Source organism: Triturus cristatus, chromosome 1_2, assembly GCF_964204655.1.
Source record: "Triturus cristatus chromosome 1_2, aTriCri1.1, whole genome shotgun sequence".
In the NCBI taxonomy this organism is placed as follows: Eukaryota; Metazoa; Chordata; class Amphibia; order Caudata; family Salamandridae; genus Triturus; species Triturus cristatus.
Window position 1 is genome coordinate 342,667,672 of NC_140580.1, and position 24,257 is coordinate 342,691,928.

Below are 24,257 nucleotides of genomic sequence, written 5' to 3' on the forward strand. Positions count from 1 at the left end.
TGTGGTGCTTGGATAGGTTGCCAATATTTATATAGCTCTAAAGCAGTAGTTTTGTGGAATGTTGGAATGGGAGGTAATTTACAAGAAACGCATTATAGATCTGGGCGTCTTCGCTAGAGGCTAACAGTGCTCTGGTTGTGGGCCTTGTTTTACCATTTTTGGTACTTGGAGCACCAGGGTTGTTGACTCATGCATTGTGGGGCACGCAGTTCATGGGTACCGTGGTGCGTTGAGAATTGCCAGGTTAGGGATAGATGCAGCTTCCTCCATGACTTTGCAGTTCACTGGAAAAGGGCAGTTTGCTGAAAGCACCATGGTTCAATAAAATAGCTAGCCCAATGTGGGGAGGATACCGGCACGAGCCAATTTTGTCTCCGATGCGAGGATTGTGCACTGCCATTCCATTTTCAAAATGGCTGCCGCTTTCAGGTTTCGGCACCTGGCATGCGTGCATGTGACCTGTCAGGCTGTTGCGGGAGTACAGAGGGCGCTGAGGGACTCCGGTGGTCTCTACGATTCCCTGATAAACTGCTTCTAGAGATTTTGTTTGGCTACGGCTGGGTTTTTGTACACATTTGCCTGCTTCACAGGATCTCAGTTGATTCGTGATGTGATGTTGCTTAGTGGTATTGGTCTCATTTGCGGTTCAACTTGCTTTCGAGTGAATTGAGACATCTTATTCAATGGTCAACACATTGAGAGTGACAGACCCACCATTTAAGAATGAAGCATTCTCAATACGCTATGCAACTAAGCTTAAATTCGGGCTTAATTTACCTTATACAACTAAACAAGCATTGTTTAAACCATGGGTAGTGACGTATTGTAGGTATAGTGTGGTTTTGCAGTATATAGCTGGAGGCAATGACAGAAGCTGCGAAATGCCAGCCGGCGGCACTCTAAGCTTTTACAAAATACCAGCGTATGGGTCACCTACACACATATGCATTGACTATGCATCCAGGACGTAACGACACAGCATCTGTCAGTGCAGATAACGGATGGGTTTACAGGCTACGCGGACATGGTGATCCACCCTTGCCTTGGTTTAGGCGAAGTGGCACACCGTGCGGCCTTGTAGGGCATGAGATAGTGTAAATTCACTCCATGACTACATGTTTATTGGCTGGCGCAGCGCTTGGTCATCAGTCTGTACCCTCATACTGGGGATCATCCAGGTAGGGGGCTCATTAGGGCTTAGTCACCCCAGAATGATATGCACAAAGAGAGGCGCTGCAAAATGCTGAGACTGCATTGTGTAATTGGCTACGAGGGCCTTTATGAGGAACATCTGCTGGCACCATATAGAAACAGGTACCATGTACACTGGGTGGGCATTCCTCTGCAACCAAGGGCAAGTTTAATGTCGCTTCAGTTAAGACATATTGACCCGCACTTTAGGCAGGGCAGCAGGCGAGTAGTGGTGGTTGTCATCTAACAAGTGTGCTGCGGTGCAAAACAGTTTAGTAAACACTGCGTTAGAGCCAAATGGCGACAGGGTATTATAGACCATTTAGCATTCCCAATATTCAGGAAAGGACAGGTACTTGCACAGAATTTTGACCTCTGGTTCCCACAGACTTGTCTACCCCCTGGCTTATCCTTCTATGGGCTAGAACGTGAGACTGGAAGGGGCATCTTCTGCAACCGGTGTCCCAATTACATTGATAGTCAACGCTGGGGTAGATGTACCATGGAGGGCATGATTGCTACTTGGGTTGTCCCTAAGTTTTGGGGTCAAACTAGGTTGGAGCATTAAGTCTACAGTCATTCAATCCAAGTAAGGGCAGTTAGCAATAGATAAGTATCAGCAAGAGGGTAACATACACCGGCTATTCAGCGACATCGTGCCCCAGGGGCACGTGCGCTCCACAAAAACACAGAGCTGCAACCAGAAGGGTGCCAAGTGGCAAAAATCAGTAAATAGGTTCAAGATGGGTGTCTATGGCCTTACAGCTGTATGAAGCCAGTCTCAGTTTGAGGTACACCCAGGCGACAATTGGGTGCTTCTCAAGGTTCTCATGACCAGTGCGGTTTGTGGTATCTCCCAGCGTATCCACTGAAAGTGTACTGCAGCTAACGCGAAATTGGGAATCTGGGATTCCGACACTTTTGCGAGTTTAAGAATCCAGGGTCAGAGATGGTTAGTAGGTACTGGCATCTGTGTTCCAAAAGCAGTTAAGCAAGCGAGGTGCACTGCGTAAGTTGTCACTACACGAAAGTGTGAGGTGTTGCCAATAGCGGGCATAATACATATATGGTCAAACCAAATTTCACACCAATAAGGTGTTCACCAGGGCTAGCACCCAAAGGGGTCTGTGCAATTGTCTGGTCAATGGGGTGAAGTAAGTGCACCCCAGAAACAAGGGTAGGAGACCTGTTGCTGCAATTAAGTTCAAAAGCCCCGCACGGTCAGCTATATTAGCCACGCTTGGTGGGCGCGGTTAGCCAACATAGTGTGCTGCCGTCCCAATAAATGGGGTAACAAGGTGTCGAGCACAATGGGTTACTATGTCAATAGAACATTTGGCACGTCCAGTGTTCATCAAAAACTAAAGTTTGACGGAGCAGGTAATTTTCCACCGCTGATGATGCTCTTGGTTGGCAGTGGGAACCCCCCCCACCCATTTGGAAATATCCTAAGAGGGGATAAAGTAGGACTTAGCCATTCTTGAATGTTAGGCACCATATTGCAGACAGTGCGCACTGTGCAAATCAGACAGATTGACTAGCGGTATGCCTAGGGGGTTTCACCACAGAGGGAGCTGAACGGGCAAAAATTCCCATAAGGAATAAGGGATGCCAGGGAAGTGCTGGAGGTCACCCTTGCTCATTGTCACATTCGCCAGCTATGAACATTCATGTGTGTCATGATTTAGCAAGCAAAGGGACTGTGCAAATGTTAAGTATATTCCTTCTCGCCCTAATAGCCAAAGCAGGCAGGCGGGTGAAGGAGCAGTATCCTAACTAGTGGGCTGCTGACCTAGAGATGGGAGACACAGGTGTCCAGGCACACACGGTGTTAGAAGGGCATCAGCTAGGTGAGATCAGCAAATAGATGGGGCGATGTGTGCCATAGTGTCTGAATTATTTCCGCCCAGAGTTGGCACGGGGTAGAGTCATGTGAGTCAGTGGAACTTTCACACAGAAGGGTGAATAGTTAATTGCACAAGTCACAGGCCAAAGGGGCCTTGTTTTCATCAGACACTAGTTGATTCAGGCTAACGTCAAGGGCTATCGTGTGATAGATGGGGTTCATTTATCACCGGTAGGGATGCATCCCTTTCTTCTAAGGTTTGCTGGAGAATCTAGAGAGGAGAGGTTGCAGGTAAGAACATAGCTGTTTTGGTGGGGGGCTCTGGAGGTGACGGTGCCCACCTCCAGAGCTGTGGCGGAATTACAGGGCGATCTGGAAGCAAGGCGTTACAGAAAGGTACCTCTGCGCGGCACCATAGGGGGTGCCAGAGCCAAATCCTAGGAGCCTCATGTGAGGTTCCTGGAAAACCGTGTTGGTGCCCCGTTAGTCCTTCGGGCAGTTGTGGGCCTGAACAACCGGGGATTTGCTTTGCTACGCTCTACCTTGAAAGGGGCGTGAGTAATAAGGGACCAAGTGTCACATGACCTGGGAAGAGGATCTTTCTTCAAAAATCAATTTGGAGGGAGAAAGAAGGGCTTAGATCCACTCAGCTTCCTTATCTCAATATCAAAAAAATCAATTGTAGAGTGGATCACTGGTCCTGGGAAACCAGGGTATTGCATGGACAGTAGATTGTACCGTATAAGAAACCCTCATTCACGTTTAGTTGGGATCGAGATTAGCGGTATATCTTGATTCTCCGCTGAGTGTGGTCTTCAACGTGATCGCATAATCATTGGGTCAATCCAATGCTTCCTCCACCCGGAGGCTTTAACCACTGGTTATCACAGTAGTGATCGTGAATCAAAAAAGAGTGAGGTGATCGTGATAAAGAAAAAATGTGTATTAAAATTCTCGTAAAGCCCGTAGATATTTTTATTGGTACTGGGTTCGAGACCAAGATAAAAATGTATTCTCGTTGTGCACGTATCTGACTGATTATGGTCAAGTGCACTGGTTAAAAACTGTGTCCAAAAAAGGTCGACATGTTTCAGCCCTCGTCAGCCCAAACGGGTCTAGCGGGCTTTCTTCAGGACCTGGTGCAAAACAGAGGCCCGTACTATGGGCTCCCTTGTGGATGTGCGGGAAAGTTTTCCTTTTGAATGCACATTCAATCTTAAACCAATGGATTGAAAATGTTTGTGGGAGGAAGGAAAGAAAGAAAGAAAAGGGAAAACATAAAATCATTGCGAATTCATTCTGTATGCAATCATAAAATGGCAAAGCTTTGTTTGTAGGAGACCCCCTGTGGGGAACCCCTGGTATGGCAAAGTTCGTCCCTCCTTTACTTGTAAGAAGCAGATCTCGTACACAATCCATTTTGTCATATTCCCAAAGCAATGATAACCAAATCTCCGAACAACACCTCATTGTCACAAACGATGTGTATGCTCTGTACACCCCTATGCGCAAAGTGAGGCTGAGGGGTTCGAGAGAACAGCACCTACGAACGTTTTATGAGGGTGGCTGGGATCTTTGTCATCACTTGGGATCAAATCAATAATCAAAATTGAGTATGGCCTCATTCAATCGTAAACGGTCTATGGAATTGGTTCAGACAGATTATGCTGGGAAGAGGATCACCAGTAAGGGCAGCACAGGTGGGGTTTGCCCCAGTGCTGCCTGGCTCATCAGGTGGGCAGGCGGCCCAGTTGGTTGCCTGCCCTTGGATCGCCTGTCAGATAACCCACCTATTACATAACGGTGTATGTAATAAACCTGCAGCAACTTTATCCAAACAAAAAAAATGTGTTGTGTATTTATTTATTTGCATATATGTTATGTTGGAGGGGTGGGAAAGGATGCCAATGGTGATACTATAAGATTAACTCTGACATGGGTGATTGACTGCTATCTACACTCTGCCCCATGGTCCCCAACACAGCTGCACCGGCTGTGCCTCCCATGTGCTGTCAAGGTGCCCCCTCCTCCCCAGTAGTACTCCTGGCCCCCCATACCCGCTACAGCCTCCCTCCCTTCCCCCTTCCCTCCCCCTCTTCCCTCTTCCACTGCCCGCTCTGATTTACCCCTTCCTTTCTTTCACTCTTTGCATCTCCTGCTCCATTCCTATTCCTCCGCTGACCCCTTCCACCCCACCTTTGGTGCCCCCGCCACCCCTCTCAGCTCACTGTCTTCCTCCCTCCCCCTTTTCAACCCATGCACCCTCCCCCTTCTCCCCTCCCCTTCCCGTCAGACACGCTGACGTACGGACCCCCCTGCATGGGTTCCCGCCATCCCATATCCACGATCCATCGTGCTCTCCCGAATCGAGGACACTGTACGCCCCAACAGACCGGTGGCTTAGGATTCCCGCCGGGCTGCCTCCCGAAACCCCTACGCCTCACCACTGCAAACCATTCCCACCCACTGTGGCTCTTTCATCATGGTTCAGGACCCGCTGCCCACCCCCCCACTGCATGGGTGACGGCCTTCCCCGTCTCACCCTGCCCACCCCCCCAACGTTCCTACCCAGTGGCCCCTCCGGACATTCACTCCCCCCCCCGAGGTACCACGGCCCATGGGCCCCATCGCTAACTGCACTGGGAGGATTAGTTGTGGCCCACCATACTGTGGCCACAGCCTGGGGCCCAGCGCCCAGCAACAGGGCAAAGGGCTGCGCGTACCTTCTTTGCTAGTGACCTGCACCCTTCCCATTGCCACTCCCACCGCTACCCCTTTTGTCCCGTTCCGTTCCCACCTCCCCACCATTAATTACTGTACCACTCAGTGTTGCTTACTACTGATTTTATTGCATTGCTACCTTGTTGTAAACTTTTTCCTCAATAACAAATCACAACACAGAAGAAGGTTAACCCTGAGATTGTAGTGTGCAGTGAAAGCTGAACATTGCATGTGGGGATTAAATGACGAAAATTACCTTACGAATTTGGGAAATGTAAAAGCAAAATATTGAGGATGATGGACCATTCTACGTTAATTATGAAAAGGTATGTCATTTTAAAGCTGTACGCAAAGTATTATTATAATATTTCTCAGCAACATTGAAGACACTGGCATGAAGAAACATCCAGGGAAGAGTAAAGTCAGAAAATACAAATAGCAAAGGGAATAAGAAATATGTTCATGGAACTCAGTTGTCATGTCCTTGGACGAGTAGACATTCACTGGGGGAAAAGGTAAAGAGAATTATCAAAGGTAAGCCAAGTGATAATCTCTGGATATTTTTGTTGAAACGGAAAGTGATGTACTAGAAATCCAAAGAATACCCTTTCCTAGATAAGGAAAGAGTTAGCACAAGTAAATGAACAATCGAGAATGACCCTCTGGAATAGAGGAGTGATTACACCTATTCTTCTTCCACAGGGAGACGTGCCCCATGCTTCTTCTTTTTACATTTCTTTTATATCACCCCATTGTATTCGTTTTCTTCTTTTTCAGCAATTTCCACATACAGTTACACAAAATCACATCAGTATGCATAAGGTGTACAAGCACTGTAGATACAGTATCACGGTCACGCAGTCCATAAAATGTCTACCATTGCTCCAGATCTTGTTGTGCGTCTGGGGGCATCCCCGTGTCTTGCGGATTGTTTTTTTCCTGGTGAGCACTCCAGCCCATGCCCCTCTGCCACTCCATCAGCGAGGGAGGCTCCGGCGACCTACAGTTATGGGTGATGGCTTCTTATTAATTATTTTTAATTTCCTATTTTAGTGGCCTCTTTACGCCTGACCCCATTCCCCTTGTGCTTATCCACTGTGTGTCTATGGTTCTGGAGAGGCTTGTATTGGCACAAAGGATCGAAGGGTTCATGCTGCCTCAGCAGTCTTGGAGGCAAGAATGTGTCTCCCGACACGATCCTGACCCCACCACACATGGATATATTTAAAACTGGCTAATGTCCTACATTGATTGATAGTTTGTATAGTTTCCACTTGTCTTAGGTCTTCATATATTAATTGGTATGAATAGTTAGGAGTACCCCTGGCTCGCCAATGTAACACAACAGCAATACAGAGAACACACACGATTCTTCTCAATAGAGTCGAAGCAGCTAGTAAAAGTTGATTATGCACTTCTTGTAAAATATTGTGTGGGATTTTGGAGAGGGAAACCGACCATTCATGACAAACTGTCCCTATGAGGTCAGCGGGGAACTGATTGGCTCTTCTTAATTATTCCCATCCAGGGAGATTTGAGGGGGCCATTACAATTTTGGTGTGTTCTAGTATATTCTCCAGCCCGTTATTTCATCGTTTGCGGGCTAAATATGAGTCTGTTAGTGGAGTAAGGGAACAAATATTCACATTTTTATTGAAAAAGCATTCTTGGGAGATATTGACTGTGGGGATATCCTGTGTTATATCAGTTGTTAGATTTTGTAAATGTAAATGTCAAGGTACTTATAGAGCGCACTGTCACCAGACAGCCACCTTGCAGTGTCACCTAACAGTTTCCTGGCGCTGATACTCATACCACTGTGGAACCCCTCCTGGCTTTCCCTGTGAAGTGTCCACTCCTGGGCACCCCCAGGGTGAAGCCAGGCACCCTTAGCACCAGTGTGGAGGCTAAGCAAGCTATTGCCCTGAGTTGCAGCGTGGGGCCCGTGATTAGAATAGGCACCGAGGTGAGAATAGACAGGTCTGAGGAAATTGAGCCCAAGCCCCGCCGAGGTGGGAATCGACCCCTGGTCCCTGGCCAGAACTCTGTTTCAGGGTCTGCCGCTCTAACCATTGAGCCACACTCCTCCACTATTCTGCCTTATCTTTTTGTGGTTCATAATTGTCTGTGGGAAGGCACCAGCCTGCGTTCACATGGCCAGGATAGGAATAAAACATTCAGATGCGGTTGGGAGTCACTAAGGAATGACAAGATGTAGGTGTGAGAGTGGGATTCTCATTCGGCTATACAGAATTGTTTGAGGAAGTCTGGGATCTTCTAAGAGAGGTGCAGGAGGTGTGGCAAAGGCAACATTTAATGTACTTCTCAAGGCTTTGATCCACCTTCTACTGCCTTGCATCCCACATCATACAAGAGGAAACACGCATAACTGTGACAAAGATTTACAGAATAAAAAGTCTGGTGGAGTTTAATGCTTGAATTATTTTATTTATATCTTCGGATTACTGTTGATTATCCTTGTTCATTAAAATATTGATTAATAGTGAGCTTTGGAATTCAGCACACAGGCCTGCTCCCCTTGCAGGTAAAATTTGGCTTGAATGTGTATTTCGAATTATAGCTTTTCCTGTTTGCCCTGAAGCAAAGCGCTGCTGTCTTGTCACATTCACAAGCTAGTCGTCCACAGTCATTTGAGGAGCCTCCTGCAGAAAAGGAAAACAACATGAAGTCATTCCAGAACCTTGCTCGAAAGTTCAAGTCATTGCAAACATCAGCAAATAGGGCGCTTTGCGGCTCCTAAGGAGACTGTTATAATTTGAGCGTAAACATACTAATAAAAGCAAGGGAAAAGTGAGTGCTAGAATATATTTGTCGCTTTCCTTGGGGGAATATTGGTGTAGTTAATGTAGACAACTACACGAAGTATGGATAGTAGTTACACTGGCTTAAGATCAAAATACACCTTGAGAAGCAAAGAAGGTTTTACTCAGAACTTGTCGTTTTAAAAAACATAGATTTCTTATGACAGTCCGAGTTCCTGGCAAAAGTTAAACTGACTAGAATTATCTATAGAATGGGAAAACAGGATGAGAAAGTACTTATGGTCTTATGTATTAAGGTTAGGTTTGCACATAGCTGTCGCATTTTGCACACTGACTTTTTGCAAATCAAATCACATTATGCAAACTACCTATGTACTAGTAGATCGGTTTCCAAAATAAGAAATCGCAGTGGGTTGCAGAAAAACCAACATAGCTAGTATTCTTTAGGTAATTCTATTTTTACCACCCCCTGTGACCGGCTGCAATCTCAAGGACGATGGGTTGCCAGAAACAACAGACTATGATCCCTATGATTACATTCCAAAAGAGAGAACCTTTATTTTAAAGCAGGCCATGCTGCTTAAAGGGTCGGTGGCTGTTTTAGAAGAAAACGTCAGGGGGAACAGACAGTGATCCCCTGGACTACTACCTGCTCACACCATGGCTACCACCCCGATCCACAAAGGGGCGGTGGTCAAAAAAGGACCCCTTCTCTTTTGCAAATCAGTTACCACCCCAACTTTGGAATTAGTCTTTGGTCAATAGTTTGAGATTGGAACTGTGGTCGCAAACCATTGATTCACACCCTACCCGCTCACAATCTGGAAGGAACATTAATTCCACGCCCATACAAATCGTGATTCGATACAAGCCGCTAACCCTATTTTGCGATTTTGAAAAATGTTTCCATATTGGAAAGTAGGGTGACTATATAACAAAAGGGGCTAATGCAAGCCCTGTGATTTTGCGACTCACAGGGTTTGCAACCATAAGCTTCCATTGTAGGGCTGGCCCTTCATATTTAAGAGCTCACTAAGCTAAAATGTTATGGTGAGAAATAGATGCAGCACATGGAAGGTGCACACTTGCCTTTATGCATTTCAGACCCATTTGGAAGAAGTGATATTGAGCTTCCAAGCTGGACTGTGTTTACAATTTACTTGAGTGTGAGCATGTGTTTAAATCACATAACTGATTGCTATACTTGGTTTTTACTTTTTGACTAGGGTTTGTCAGTGTTAATGCCGCGTGTGTTTTCAATCAGACAACATTCTAGTGCCTGTCAGAGTTGCAGAGAATATGTAATGTCATCAAGGAATGATAGGATGATTTAACTGAAAGGTGTGCATGTTACACAGTTGGAGGTCAGTCAGAAGAGGGGAGTGAGCTGAAGAATTAGGAGCTGTTCCATCAGATCTCACAAAGAGTCTCCGATCATGTAGTGCTGAGGAAATTTTTGATTTAAGAAATCTCCGAGGGGCCCCTCTTATGAGAGGGATTCCAGAGTCCTGAATTGTTTACTCAATTCGATAGCACCTATGCCTATGCTCAAGTGTGGCTGTGCGATGAAAGCTGGACCTTGTAATCACATTATATGGGTGAACTCACAGGATACCAAATTAGGCAACATGATCAAAGGTTGATTCCAGATGAAGGTGAATAAGGCAGTAGGTAGGGCACAGTGACCGAAGACATGTAATGCAAAGTGACTGTTTGCTCACTTAGTAAACCAGAGCTACCTACAACATAGTATATTGACACAAAGAGTCTGATGCAGTCTCAGTTACACCTCTATAAAAGGTAGATAATTGGCCTGATTTAGAGTTTGGCAGACAGTTTCCTCCATTACAAACATGACGGATACCCCGTCTTCTTATTACAAATGTCATAGGATATAATGCACTTCTAATAAGGTGAGTAGGATATCTGTCACATTTTTGACACAGTAACTCGTCCGTCAAACTCTATATGAGGCCTTGTTTATAGGATAGGTTTGGTCTGCGTTCAGTGTAGTGTTCTATCTGGAAAGAGTGCGTTTTCCTCAGACATACAGAAAAAGAAGTATATGTATTCATAGTTGCATTTATAAGAGGTCAGATGGACACGGGGTGTGACTTTGAGACAATGGAGTGAGCTGCGATGTCGGCAAGCTACTGGGAGTGAGCCGCCATTTGGCACCATCCTGCATCACAATTGCCTGAACAGCACCTAGTCTGTATAGAGGGGCCTTCTGATTTTATCCCCATGCTGTTTGTGCCCAATTCGCGTACTGAGTGTCGCTGAGAGCAAGTCACGGGTTCTGGACTTTGCCTATGAGATACAGCCGATCAAGATGGCGGCTCTTTTGGCGACTGCCCTTGCTTGTGGCTCTCCCTCTGACTCTACTGGGACCTGAGGGGGTGTCTTCCCCGGTGCCTGGCTGGCAAACACCATAGCTACCTGGAGCTGGAGCACTCTCCCATGCTGGTGTGCAGCAGCCTGCTGTAAGGGCGCCCTTGCTCGAAACCAGGCTTCGTGGAGGAGGGGGTGGGTGGTGCTCTTGTTTTTGGTGGTTTAGTGTGCAACAGTTAGTGGGGAGGAGGCATGAGGAGCAGCTGTCTATGCCTGAATTGCCTGAAAGTGCCCTCATGCGGGCTACGAGTACATCACAGTTGGAAGGATAGCCCAGCTGACTGGGCCTCTAGAGCTGGGCGCATGGGGTGAGAGGTTCTTCTTGCCCCCCGGGGGCTGCGGCGAGAGACCACTGAAGGGCATGCTGGGGAGACCCGGAAAGTATTGCTACACATTGCTGCCCCAAGGAAGTTGACTTACCTCCTCTAGGAGACAAGTGAAGGAACATTTCAAAACTGCCCACCTTGGAAGGACTGCTGTGCAGCGCTGACTGGACATAATGGGCACACGTGTACTGTTTCTGATTAAGTGGGAGCTGGGGAACTCCCAGTCCAAGTGTTTGCTTAGCAAAGTGACTTATCTATTGCCCCATTGCTATGGGCAGAAATACTAGATAGAGGGGGTCAATCAGCCACCCTCTTGCCCAAACAGCGACACAGAGGAGGGACCTTCCAAAACTGCTCGGGAGTCCCCTGCCACACTGGGTTCCATACTAATGGCAATTATAGACAAAAAGGAGGCCCTTGAGCACAAGATGGACACTGTGGCGGCTGACCTGGGTATCTTCTGGGATGACCAGCGTATATTGGTGGACCACATAACAAACACTGACATGTAGCCCACAGTGGGAGGCCTCATCACTCATATGGTGGATGCCATGGAGAGACTGCGTAGCCCAGAATATAGGCCGGAGTATACAGAGAGTAGAGCATGCAGGAATAATGTCCTCATAGTGGGTCTATTAGAATGTATTGAGGGGCAGGAAATTCTCTCTTTCTTGGAGACCCAGATCAAGGAGGAAATAGCTCCTAATGGTCTCTCCCCATTCTTTGCATTGAAACAGGCCAATAGGGTGCTGGCATGGCCCCCCCCCCACCAGGTGCCTTGCCACGTCCGGTGGTGGCCTGACTGCTCCACCTCATCAACAGGGACTATATCTATATATACTATATGTAGTAAGGCTGGTAATAAGGGGACCTTCTAAACAAAAATCACAGCGATGATATTCCCAGATTCTACGTTGGCAGTTCAAAAACAATGCTCCTCCTTCATGGCTGCCGGGGCATGACTCAGGCAACAGTGGATCGAGTATGCCATGCTTTTTCCGTTTAAACTGAGGTTCACTAGGGATGCTGGCACCAGATTCTTCACAGACCCACTACAGGTGTGGCATTAGAAAGAGGCACATCAGAGAGACAATGAAATGCTATATACTTCCGGGTGACATCCTAGTCAAACGAACACCTGACCCCAAACTGAACCTGAAACAAGCAACTTTCCCATCAATGAGAATACTCGGAAGGACTGGCTGAGCGTGAAGAGTGCTGCAGCAAGGATTGGGGTGTTTCGAATGGACACCTGACCCAATGAAAGGGGCAAGTCATCCATTGCGACTGATTTGGATCCAGGACCTACCTCTACCCTTCACACTGCCTCTGGCACCAAGTTGCAGTGGGTCACACCACAGAAAGCTGATAAACTTGGGTGACAATAATCTCTGGCCTTTAAGTAATATGTTGATGGTAACTGCATGGGGCTGGTGGGGTGTGCTGTCTGTTTAACTTTTGCTGCAGGGCCCAGGTAGCGTGCCATGACCCTGGGGCTGCCATGGCCCCAGGGCGTATTCCCTTCAGAGACAGCCACCACCTCATATTGGCTCTCTGTGTGAATCACACATTAGTTTTGTTTCTGTAAGGGGGGCGGGAGTTGATGCTTTGGTCCAGAGAACTTTATAAATGCACAGTGGGGAGGGTGCCTGGAGGGTGTGGAGAGGCAGATTCCCGATTGCCCTATGTCAAGGAACATTATCATGAAAGGTAAACCGGATGGATATAAGGTAATATCCTGGAATATCAGGGGCCTTAACAGTATGTCTAAATGCTACAAGATTCAGATGTATCTGAAGAAAAGTGGGTTCATGTTACCCTCTTAAAGAAAACACATTTCACCGACACCACATAATCGGCCTTTGCCAGAGGGGTCCTCATGGGGGTCAGGCTGGGGATGCGATTTCAAAGTTAAGAGGAAAAGGTTGATGAGGGCGGTATGTGGTGCTTAGTAGATGACTAGAGGATAAAAACTATAGCCAACATCTATGTGCCTAACATGGACCAGCCCCAAATATTTAGATGAGATCTCCTTGGTCCTGGCTCCTTACATCACTGTCCCTATTATTATAGGCGGGGACTTTAATTGTATTGCTGATCTGGCATTGGATAGGTCGCACCCGCCTTTAAGGGGTTCATAAGGGCTGCAAAAGAAGGTTTGCAATTGTATACAGCATGGGGGCTTGGTAGACACCTGGAGAGTGAGGCATCCTACTGATTGACACTACTCTTTTCCTTCCCCCTTACATATGAATTACATGTGAGACTGGATATGTTCCTTTGCACCCCGACAATCCATACACAGACAGTGTGTTTTGGATTACATTTCTTGGGCATCAGCTCGAATCTGTATTACCAGTTGAAAGCTCAAGGTTGAAAACCTGGACGATCAAGCATTTCGAGATACAATAGGGGAGGATATACAACATTACTTTGCTACAAACCCGGTGTCCATTGCGTCCGTTTTGATATAATGGGAATCTTTTCAGACAGTAGTTAGAGGGCACTGTATTGCACATGCAGGAGGGGTTTGGCAGTCCTTAAAGGGAGCGGGTGAGCATAAGCACATATTCTTCAATCTCTAGAACACCGTAGACACATACACCCCACAGTACACCAGTCTCTTATTGCTAAGAAGGAAAAACTAGAGGCCTTAGTTGAGAAGCTTGTTTGTTTTGATTACAGGGAGTACATGAGGATGATCATACAGAACAGGATAAAACTGGTGTGTTACTCGCTTGGCTGTCAAACAAAACTAAACGGGGATCGCAGATCTTAGAGCTGAGTGATGAATTTGGTACCCGTGTCTACAATCCGTCTAATATTAATATGCTGTTCCGAACGTAATAAATGTAAATGTATGTGTCTTGTAAAGCGCACTGCTGCCCTGAGGCGTCGTGGCGCTGTAGACCGCTGGGGAACCCGTCCTGGCTATCCCTGTGAGATGGTCCCTCCTGGGTATCTCCAAGGTGAAACCAGGCATCCCCAGCGAATGTGGGGGGCCGTTGTGGAGATGAGGCAAGCTAATGCCCAGAGTTGCCGAGTGTGATCCCTGGTTAGAGTAGGCATCGAGGCAAGAATTATCGAGTCCGCTGGCCCTGGTCCACAACCCTGCCGCGTCGGGAATTGAACCCTGGTCCCGGGCCGTCCTCTGCTTCCGGGTCTGCTGCCTCTAACCGGTGAGCCACACCTCTCCCTTATACTCTCTCCACCTGCTTATGGCCCATCTTTCCATGCCTCTTCTCTTGACCCCCTACCCTTGCCGACTCTCTTGCCAGATAGGGCAGAAGCATTGGGTGTAGACATATCATTGGCGGAGGTAAAGGCAAGCGATCAAGGACATGACCAGAGGCAAGGTGTTGGGCCTGGACGGGCTCCTGGTGGAGTTTTTTGCCACCTATGCTAACCAAGTGGCACCTCGCCTGGTTGACCTCTACCGGCGGATGCACACTGAACGTGTCCTATCCCCTTCCACAAAAGGTGTTGGTAATCCCCCTTACACAAGAAGCATTGGTAACCCCCCTCCTTAATTTCACCCGGCCCTCCCAGGAGATGGCATCATACCGTCCACTCTCAATGTTAAAAGTCTTCTATAAGATCCTGGGCAAGATACTAGCCACACGATTACTGTCACATATGCGTCATCTCATACAGGCAGACCTAACTGGTTTTATACCTTAGAGTAGCACAGCAATGAATATTAGACGAATTATGGCGATGTTGCTTAATGCATCGTCTATAAATGAGAAAGCAGAGGTAAGTTCCGTCGATACTGAAAAGGCCTTTGATAGGCTTGACTGGGAGAATCTGCATGCAGTGATGCATAAAATGGGCTCCCTTATGTGTACCATACTGCAAGAGTTCCAACGAGGGGTGTAATTTCGGATGCCTACAGGGTGGAGCGGGGTGCACAGAAGGAATGTGCCTTGTACCCATTGCTGTTTGCTATAATGGTGAAGCCCATGATGTGTAGAACAAGGCAACTTCTTATGAGGGTATCACACTCTGAGGTGCTGTACATCACATAGTAGTCTATAACGATGGCATGCTGTTTTCCTTCATGATCATCATGTTGATATTCCCGGGGCCTCTCACTCTCTTGAGGAATTCAGGATTATATAAGGCTTGCGCATCAACTGGCAGGAAAAGTAGTGTGTTCCACTTGCGCCTTTGCCTGCAGAGCAGCCTCCCCTGCAGGGCTTAAGTGAAAGCCTACAACTTTTCAGTATCTGAGGGTCCAGCTTTCGCAAACAGAACCTGCCTTACTGTAAGGCAATGTGGGCAGGGCGCTTACGGTGCTCTGCAGTGGGATAGAATTCTGGGAAACACTCCAAATATTTGGGGGGAGGGGGATGGCAATACTTAAAATGATAGCCTTGCCCGGATTACTACCTTATTTCACCATGCTGCCCATGGAGTACATTCCAGGGAATGCACACATCCCTCACTGATGTCATTTGGAGCACAGGCAGATGCTGAGTAGCGCTTAGGAAGTTAGAGCGGCCTATTCAGGATGGTGGTTTGTCAACTCCCGACTTTGAGGAATACTATCTAGCGGCTCAGTTCAATTGGTAAATAGGTGGTTCGGTAATAGAATACGGGGGGGCACCCTGGAGGAGTGGGACACCTTGCCCCTCCAATGGCTGACGTACTTTTTACTAGAGCCCAAACGGCTTAAGGCGTAATCTCGCAGCCTGTAGCCAGTTGGTAAATATTGCTGGGTGCGGTATCTACAGAAGGTGGAGGTAACCACCCCCTATTCCCCAAGCCTCCCCTTATGTTGGTCATACCAATTCCTGCAGGAGGATGCTTTGCGTACACTGAGGGACTGGGTGGCCCTCAGTGTGAAAACCAGAAGAGATCTTTATGATGCTGGACTATTGAGAACCTTTGAGGAGTTACAAGCTGCTTATGACCTGCCTGTTGTTCACTTTCTCTTTTTTGAAATGGTAACTACACTTCTAAGGCAGAAATGGGGGGAATGAACAGGCCAAACCTAGAATGATACTGGGATGCCTCACTCTCTGTACCTCTTCCGGCAAACACAATTCAAACAAAAGGTTATATAACACACTGCGAGCAGACACATACACCTCACTCCACAGCCTTAGGGACACATTGTCGACGGAGATAGGCATCCCTATATCCGGCACAGATTGGGTAAAAGTGCTGGCTAGCATTCACCGAGTGTCTCAGAATTCTCCCTTTAAAATGATAAAATGTTCATAGGGCATCCCTTACCCCTAATAGAATAAAGAAGTAGTACCCAAACTCATAATCAGGGTGCCCCAGATGTGGAATGGTAGGGGCTGATATGTTTCATATTGTATGGAGCATCTCCCACTTCACAGAATGCTGGATGGTTGTGGTGGCACTTATCAACGAGGTTTCTGAACAAAATTTGCTACTTGCTCCCCCAACAGGCCTATTGGAGGTGTTCCCTAGATCAGCTAAGCATAGAGTTATTAATAAATATGCTGACCTCTCCTTAATACTGACTAAGTGACAAAATTACGCTCAATTGGAAAAGCACCAGGGGCCTGCACATATCGAAATGGAGAAGAGCGTTGCTGCTGTGGGCAGATTACAAGAGTGTGACTCTATTCAGGGATGCCAAACGGGGGTGGTGACCATTTGAGGTGACCTTTTCCTGCGACTCCTTGTCAGATGACCTTCTCTACTCAGAAAGCCACTCAGTGGCCACTTTTTCCGCTTCCGCCCAATGAGATGGGCTGCATTAACATGAACACTTACCATGACCCTCCGCTTATACACTGCTGTTCTGTCTGGTTTGCCTGCCCGAGCAACAACAGTCAATGAGGGTTGACTCCCCTTCCCTTTTCCCTCTATGCTCCCACACAGGTGACCGGTCACAGTGCTTGCACACAGCGCCACTATGATACTGGTACTCTCTTTGGACCAAGCTATGGGGTGTAGGAATTTGGAAACACTTGCATTGGTTTACTTGTTACTTCGAAGATTGTACATTGGCTATTAACTAAGGCAGTATAATTTACTCATGAATAATGGGCAGTCCCCTTTCTCTCCTGCATGAGGTGAATAATCCTGGAATATGGGGATACTATAAACGTCATAAATGTTACCCGATTTATTTTACTATATGCCAATGCGAGTATTATGCTTCTGTGTCACTGTATACTGTTTCTAAAGGAAAATGTCAATAAAATATGTTAAAGAAAGAGGTCAGATGGACACTTCCCTAAAACAGATCCCTTAACAGGTGATGAATTAGTATCACTCATTAGTAGTACATAAATAGTAATTTAACTGATGCAGTAGCTTAATATCTATCGTCTCACAAACACTTATGAAACACTAACAATCACTGGATGATGCCATCAGTGATGTCATTTGAGATGTCATCAGTGATGTAATTTACCATGTCATAGTTGATGTAATATTTCAGGTCATAAGCAGTGCACTGTGGATGTGTAAGTTGTGGTTAGCTCAGGTAACTATAACTGCTAAATTTCTATGGTTTTGTACAAGTGAAATCAAAGGCTAATTATAAAGTCTCTGCAACCTTTTTTTTCAGTGAATTTCTATGTTTTTTAAATTCTATTTCATAACTATAAACTCCCTGTAATCTTTGTTTTTTTCAGTGATGTTCTGAGGTTTTTTCTATGTTAATTCCTAACTATAACATCCCAGTAACCTTTGTGTTTTTAAAGTGAATTTTGAAGGTGTTTTTTAAATTGTATTTTCTAGCTGTAACCTGTAACGTTTGAGTGGATGGGTCTGTGTCTGGGTGTGTGAGTGGTTTTGTGAGTGTGGGTAGCTATATGGGTCTATGAGTGGGTGTGGGACTGGCTGTATGGCTCTTCGAGTGTATGTGTGAGTGCCTCATTGAGTCTGTGAGTTGGTGCGTGAGTGTCTGAGTGGGTGTCCGAGATTGTGCATGAGTGAGTGTCTGAGTGGGTGTGAGAGTGTCTGGTGGGTTTGCGAGTGCCTCCATGAGTGTATGAGTCAGCATGTGAGTGTCTGAATGAGTCTGTGAGGGGGTGCATGAGCCTGAGTGAGACTAAGAATTGGTGTGTAAGTCTCTGAGTGGGTCTATAAGTGGGTTTGTGTGTCTCTGAGTGGGTCTGTGAGCCAGTGCGTGACTTTCTGAGTGGGTGTGTGAGAGAGTTTGAGTGGTTCTGTAAGTGGGTGCAGGAGTGTCTGAGTGTGTCTGTAAGTGAGTTTATGTGTCTGAGTGGGTATGTGTGTGGGTACATGAGCATCTGTGTGGGTTTGTGAGTGGGTGCATGAGTACCTGAATGTGTTTGTGAATAGGTGTGAGTATCTGAGTGGGTCTTTCAGTGGGTGCATGAGTGTCTGTGTAGCTGTGTGAGTGGGTCTGTGAGTGCTTGTGTGAGTGGGTCTGAGAGTGGGTATATTAGTGTCGGAGTGGGTCTGTCAGTGGGTGTGTGAGTGCCACAGGGCCTGATTTCGACTTTGGTGGTCCTGGAACTCCCGTCGCTTTTTGGCGGTCTGACTGCCAGCATACCTGGCGGTCCAAATGCTTGATTACAATGGGGGCAGTGACACCACCATCAAACCGTCTCCAGACCGCTGCCTCAGTCAAGAGCTGAGCTCCACCGGCAGTGGGGATAGTGGCAGTCAATAGTGAGGCACCATCATCAGTATCATGACCTGCCATTCTGTTGACCGTTTCCTGGCGGGGACACTGCCATAAAGAGGTCAGCAGAAAGGCAGGTTGTGGGGTGCAAACATGTCTCCAGGGCGAGTGTGCCCAGATAACATGTCTTGCAGTACGCTAAGATCTCAGCGGTAGGCAGAGAGTTGTGGCCATCCTTTCCACAAGAGCCACAGGTTACATCAGTACGCTACTCACACTAACAGGGGGGCGAAGATTGATCTCCCACTTATACCGAGTGCTGCGTGAGGAAGTCTCCGCAGCTCCCCTTCCACTACTGGCTATATGGGACAATGTAATTGGCAAGCCCCTTACAGAGACGCAATGGCAGAAAGTGCATGAAGAGGTAAAACAAATTAGTTCCAAGCCACGTTTCAAATTAATTCAATACAATGTGGTGCACCAGACATATCTCACTCCACGAACACTGCACAAAATATACCCGGAACAAGCGATACATATCCCAGGTGCAAGTGCTCGGACGCACACTTTATCCATATGTTGTGGGATTGCCCTGAGCAGGTGCCTTTCTGGGGAGGGATCATTGATACTTTGCAGTCTGTCACAGAATGGATTATATCAGCTTCATTCAAAGGGGTGGTGTTGGGATTACTACCCACGCCTAAAGCAAAACAATTTACTAGGAGGTTTATACAACTGGGGCTCATAGTAGCAAAGAGGTGAATTGCAATCCACTGGCTGAGTCCAGACCCCACCCCAGAACGGGAAACGGATTAAAGATCTGATACAGTGGGCCACCGCAGAGTCAGTGAGGATGAAAAAGGTTAGGAGGGATGATAAATTGGAGGACAACGTAAGGGCTTGGTGCCTAATGACCCCTGACTCGACTAAAGAAAAGGATACCTTAGTATGGAAAGAGCTTTCCCTACACCCCACCCTGTAATAGATGGTCTTGTTGTCCCTATGAGAAGCCCCTACCACAACAGAGATTGTATGGACGGTTGAGGCATCCAATTGTTCAGATGGTCTACGAACCCCGAAGTGAATGTTGCTACCCATGACCAATGGGGGAAGGAGGGATAGGGAGGGGAAGGGGGTAAGTTTTTAGTTACTGTTACCTTTTAAGGGATAAATGTGATTCCAGCATAACCATTAGGTATTTTTTTTCTCGAATTAAAATCGCAATACGACAACAGCCTATGTTGCAAGAATATGTATCCAGATTGTTTGAATCAAGAATACTGTAACAATTGTAAAATGCCTGATTTGGGAAAGTATTGTTGTCATGGAAATATTAATTAAACATTTACAAACAAAAAAAAGATTATAAACAATATTTCATAATTTAGAAATTATTTAAACTGTATGTTGTTGTAGTCAATATTTTGATAACATATATTTTAAAGACTATATTATTGTATGTTGATATATTGGTAGTAGATGTTTCTGGGATTTGAATAATCAGTATTGAAAATTGATATTTTGACAGTAGACATTTTCACCTCAGTATCTTTTAAGTTGATATTTTTGTAGTCAATATTTAGGACTACAATCAAATGTGTCACTTCCTGGGAAGCCCACTCTCTGAACCAGCCAATCCTTTCTATATCAGGCTTCTCTTTTTCCTATACCGCCTTATCTCTAAACATGCTCCTGCTCAGTGTCCCAAAACCCCTCATGTTAGAGGGATATAAATAAACACAAGTTCTCACCACATGCTACGTTCCCACGGATCATGTTGAATTTGTAGCTGTCAGTCTTTGGTCTGCATCCTCTTCCCTCTAATTTTTTATAGCAGCATTCATGAACTCGACAGCACCTTAGAAAAGAAAACCCAAAAATGACGAATTGAGCACAACAATCATACATATCCATACACTCCATACTGATGTTGATATACTGAACCTAACACCAGCATACCCCTTTTGATTAGGGGAGCTACACTCATCTTAGCACAAGCCACTAAGGGGCAACACGTGCTAATGGATATGTTGATTATATTGAAGCTCTCAATGCCTCTTGGGTAGGGCATTGAGAGTCCAATGCCTTTTGGTGGGCCTTGCAACAAATTCCCAACATAGCCCAATATATTAATTTTAACAACAACGCCATCATGGCATTCAACATTTTTTTAACAGCATCAAGGAAGATGCTACTGCCTAGTATACACACTTCTCAACTAAATCTGATATACTGGTATAGACTAAACATTTAAAAAAACATTCTATTTTAAGAAGTATGCAAAATTTCAGATGCTGATCACTTGGAAGAAATCACTTTCCAGAAACCTACTGTAGCTACACACAGGCTGCATTTCCCAGAAAGGAAAATTACAGGGGTCATATGGCTCTCTTACAGAAAGAAATCTCAGAATCACTGGTAATTAGTGGTCAAGGTAATAAGCCCTAAATATGTACTGCATCTCACCTAGGCATCCTTGACTTCCTGGGCAGATGTGTACAAACATTCTGAGGCTAAACTGAAGAATGGCTCTAGGTGTAATGCAAACTCTCTACTACACTCACAATAAAGTACGACTGTGCAAACAAGGCTGTATTTACACAACCTTATATTACTCTTTCATGTATATATTATATAGTTACAGTATTATCAGTGTTAAAGTCAATGTAAAGCAAAAAACAAATCCCACTATACTAATGTAACTTAGGAATGATGCAATGAGAATGGTAATCCCATGTGAGTACTGGCCAACAGTTAATGCAGATTTTAAGGGTGAGTAATTGTATTTTTTTATTGATTGTTTTAAAATGAATATCTATACATTAAATTAATATATTTAAATTGTTTTATTATACACTACATATTTAAAATTGTAATTGAAAGTGCTGTACAGTTTTGTTTTATTATTTCCTGGTTCATAATAAATATATTTAATTATGAAAATCAATATTCTGAATTAGAATATTTTCATTTGTTTTAATGCTAAACTTTCGTAGTTTTCCCTATACTTTCCCATAGGGTGATCTCCACCTCAGTGGCGGAGATCTTCACCAATAGGTGAAAGGTCAATAGTAGTAACTTTACACTAGCAAATTCCGTTGTAATTTGAGGGTGTGAAAACGTGTAAGTTTACACCGTGGTATAAATCTTCACTAGAAAATGGTGAATAGCAAAAAAGTGAAGCATTCCATCTAAGAGGAGAAATAATTATACACATGATAAATATACATGAGACTACATTTATACATTTTTGCCGTAGGGCTGATCTGCAGGCCTTGCTGCTGCGCTGCCCTATGGCAAAAAAAAGGGCACAAATGCACTGTATCTATAAGATACGGGGCATCCCTGCCCTTTTCCCCTGTGTCGGCACACAATGGGCTGCCGTGCACCAGCACAGGCACCTTTTCACCATGGTACAAGGGTGTCTAAGTTGAGGGGATGATTGTTTTTGTGCAGGTAGGGAAACCTTTGTGCACAAAAACAATCACAAGAGGCTTTTTCCTCTTTCTATGTGTGCTGCAGAATGCAACACACATAGAAAGAGTCAAAACGTGGAGAAATAAAGATATTTCTTCTCGTGCCTTCTTTACACCTCCCCTGGGGAAGCGTAAGTATTTGGCGCTGCCTCAGATTTACGATTTCTCATAAATCTGGGGCAGTGTCAAAAAACCATGGATGTTGCTGGGAATGCCCCCAGCAACACCCATTGCACGCCCCTTTGACGCAGAAAACTGTGTTAAAGGGAACGATATTTACGAGGCAGCATTAAGCCAAAATAAATGGCTTAGTGCTGCCTGATAAATATCGCGCAGGCTCCTGCGCCACGGAACGTTCTAAAAAGTGACACTCTGGCGGTGCAAGGGGCCTCATAAATGAGGCCCACATGTATGTTTATTTACATTTGTGAAATGGGTGCATTGCCTACAATACAATGTACTGAGTGGGCTTTGGCTCAGCACCTTGCTCATGATTGAATGGCTTTCTTGTCAGCCCATTGTTCCATGTTCAAAGGTTTACCTCTCTTTTCTTGTGTTTTTCCCATCCCAGGAGCACTTTCTCTTTACATTTTCCATAGTTGTATTTAACAAAGGTTTGAGAAGGAAGTATGCATTTCGGCCCTGTGTGCATCGTGGGGTGTAAAAGGAGAGGTATTTACTGCACCCAGTAAATGCTAATACCTTAGCGTGGGGTATTTGCCGGATGGTTAAATATCTCATATTCCAAGCTTTTCTTTAGAAAAAAAGAAAATTACCATAGGAATCTATATTTTCCAGACCAAATACGATATGCATCAGCATTTAGCACTCATTTTCCTACAGTAAATTTAAGCAGGACTAACCTGCCAAAATGTACATGTGCAACATTTTGGGGCATGTTGTAATTATAATTACCGCATTACTCACAATTCAGAGAACTGACAAACCTCGCATTTGGAGAGGAATCAACATTTTCGGTGTAACGCCCAAAACTCCATCCAAGGGGCGAGAAATCCCATGAACAACTAGATCCCCTTGTTCATCTTAAAATATGGCCCTGTGGGCACCAGTGCAACATATGTGAAAATTGAACAAAGAATTAAAAATGCACCATAAGAAGGCCATTAAATACAGGCCTAATTGGGAAATTTGGTTTGTTGCCCTGAAGCCGAATATATGATTTCATTATGGTAATTTATTACCAGTAGTAAGAATCATACTAGTAGCAAAGGATGTGGCTTACCTGAAAGCAATGAGAAGCAAATCTTTTAATATCTAGTCAAAAAATGTGTAGCAACTGTTTCGTTTAATAAATCAGTAACAACGCAGAGCTTCATGATGATGTTGATCTTGAGAAGCTGACCGAATGCATGAACTTCTCTAAGGCTCCCATTCTAAGTTACCCCTTCACTCTGTGGGGAGAGAGTGGGGCGGAATTAGGGATGGCGTGATGGGTGAGGGTGGTGTGGTGTGAAGGCAGAAGGGACAAAGAGGGCATACGAACGGAAAGGCTGTGGCGATAAACATCGTTTACATCGCAGTGTTTACACCGCAATACCTTTACAACGCGGGTATTACAGCGCAAGTCATTACAATGAATTGCGATGGCCATTGCTCCCTTGTGATGCTGGAGTGAGTCAGCGGGGCAGGGCTGTGCCTCTTTTTTTTTATTTTCATGTCACCTGCTTTACACCTGTTCTGTTGATCTGTTTTGATTATGATAACATCTGTGCAGCACTGAAGAAGCGGAGACCACCATCCATGGAATACATGATACATGGTGGCTCTTTTAGAAACAAAATCAAAAATAAACCATAAAGTACCTTGTGGCTAAGGACATTTTGGAACCACGTGATACAAGAAATTGTTATCAATGGCATAGCCAACTCACCCACTCCATTATTAACTTTTAGGTAGAGGTTCAGCACTTATAGATTGAAA

At 45.5% G+C, this 24,257-nt stretch overlaps 1 protein-coding gene across 1 annotated transcript in view; it reads right to left on the reverse strand.

The window, feature by feature from the left end:
• Nucleotides 1–8,185: 8,185 nt before the first annotated feature.
• The window catches only part of LOC146867292 (phospholipase A2, membrane associated-like), a 63,518-nt gene continuing 47,446 nt past the window's right edge, over nucleotides 8,186–24,257 (reverse strand). The window contains exons 3-4 of the mRNA XM_085604052.1: nucleotides 20,592–20,698; nucleotides 8,186–8,421 (exon numbers count right to left, since the gene is read on the reverse strand). Of these exons, the coding sequence (XP_085460178.1) occupies nucleotides 8,276–8,421; nucleotides 20,592–20,698 (253 nt within the window). The 3' untranslated portion in view covers nucleotides 8,186–8,275. The remainder of the gene's footprint in view (nucleotides 8,422–20,591; nucleotides 20,699–24,257) is intronic.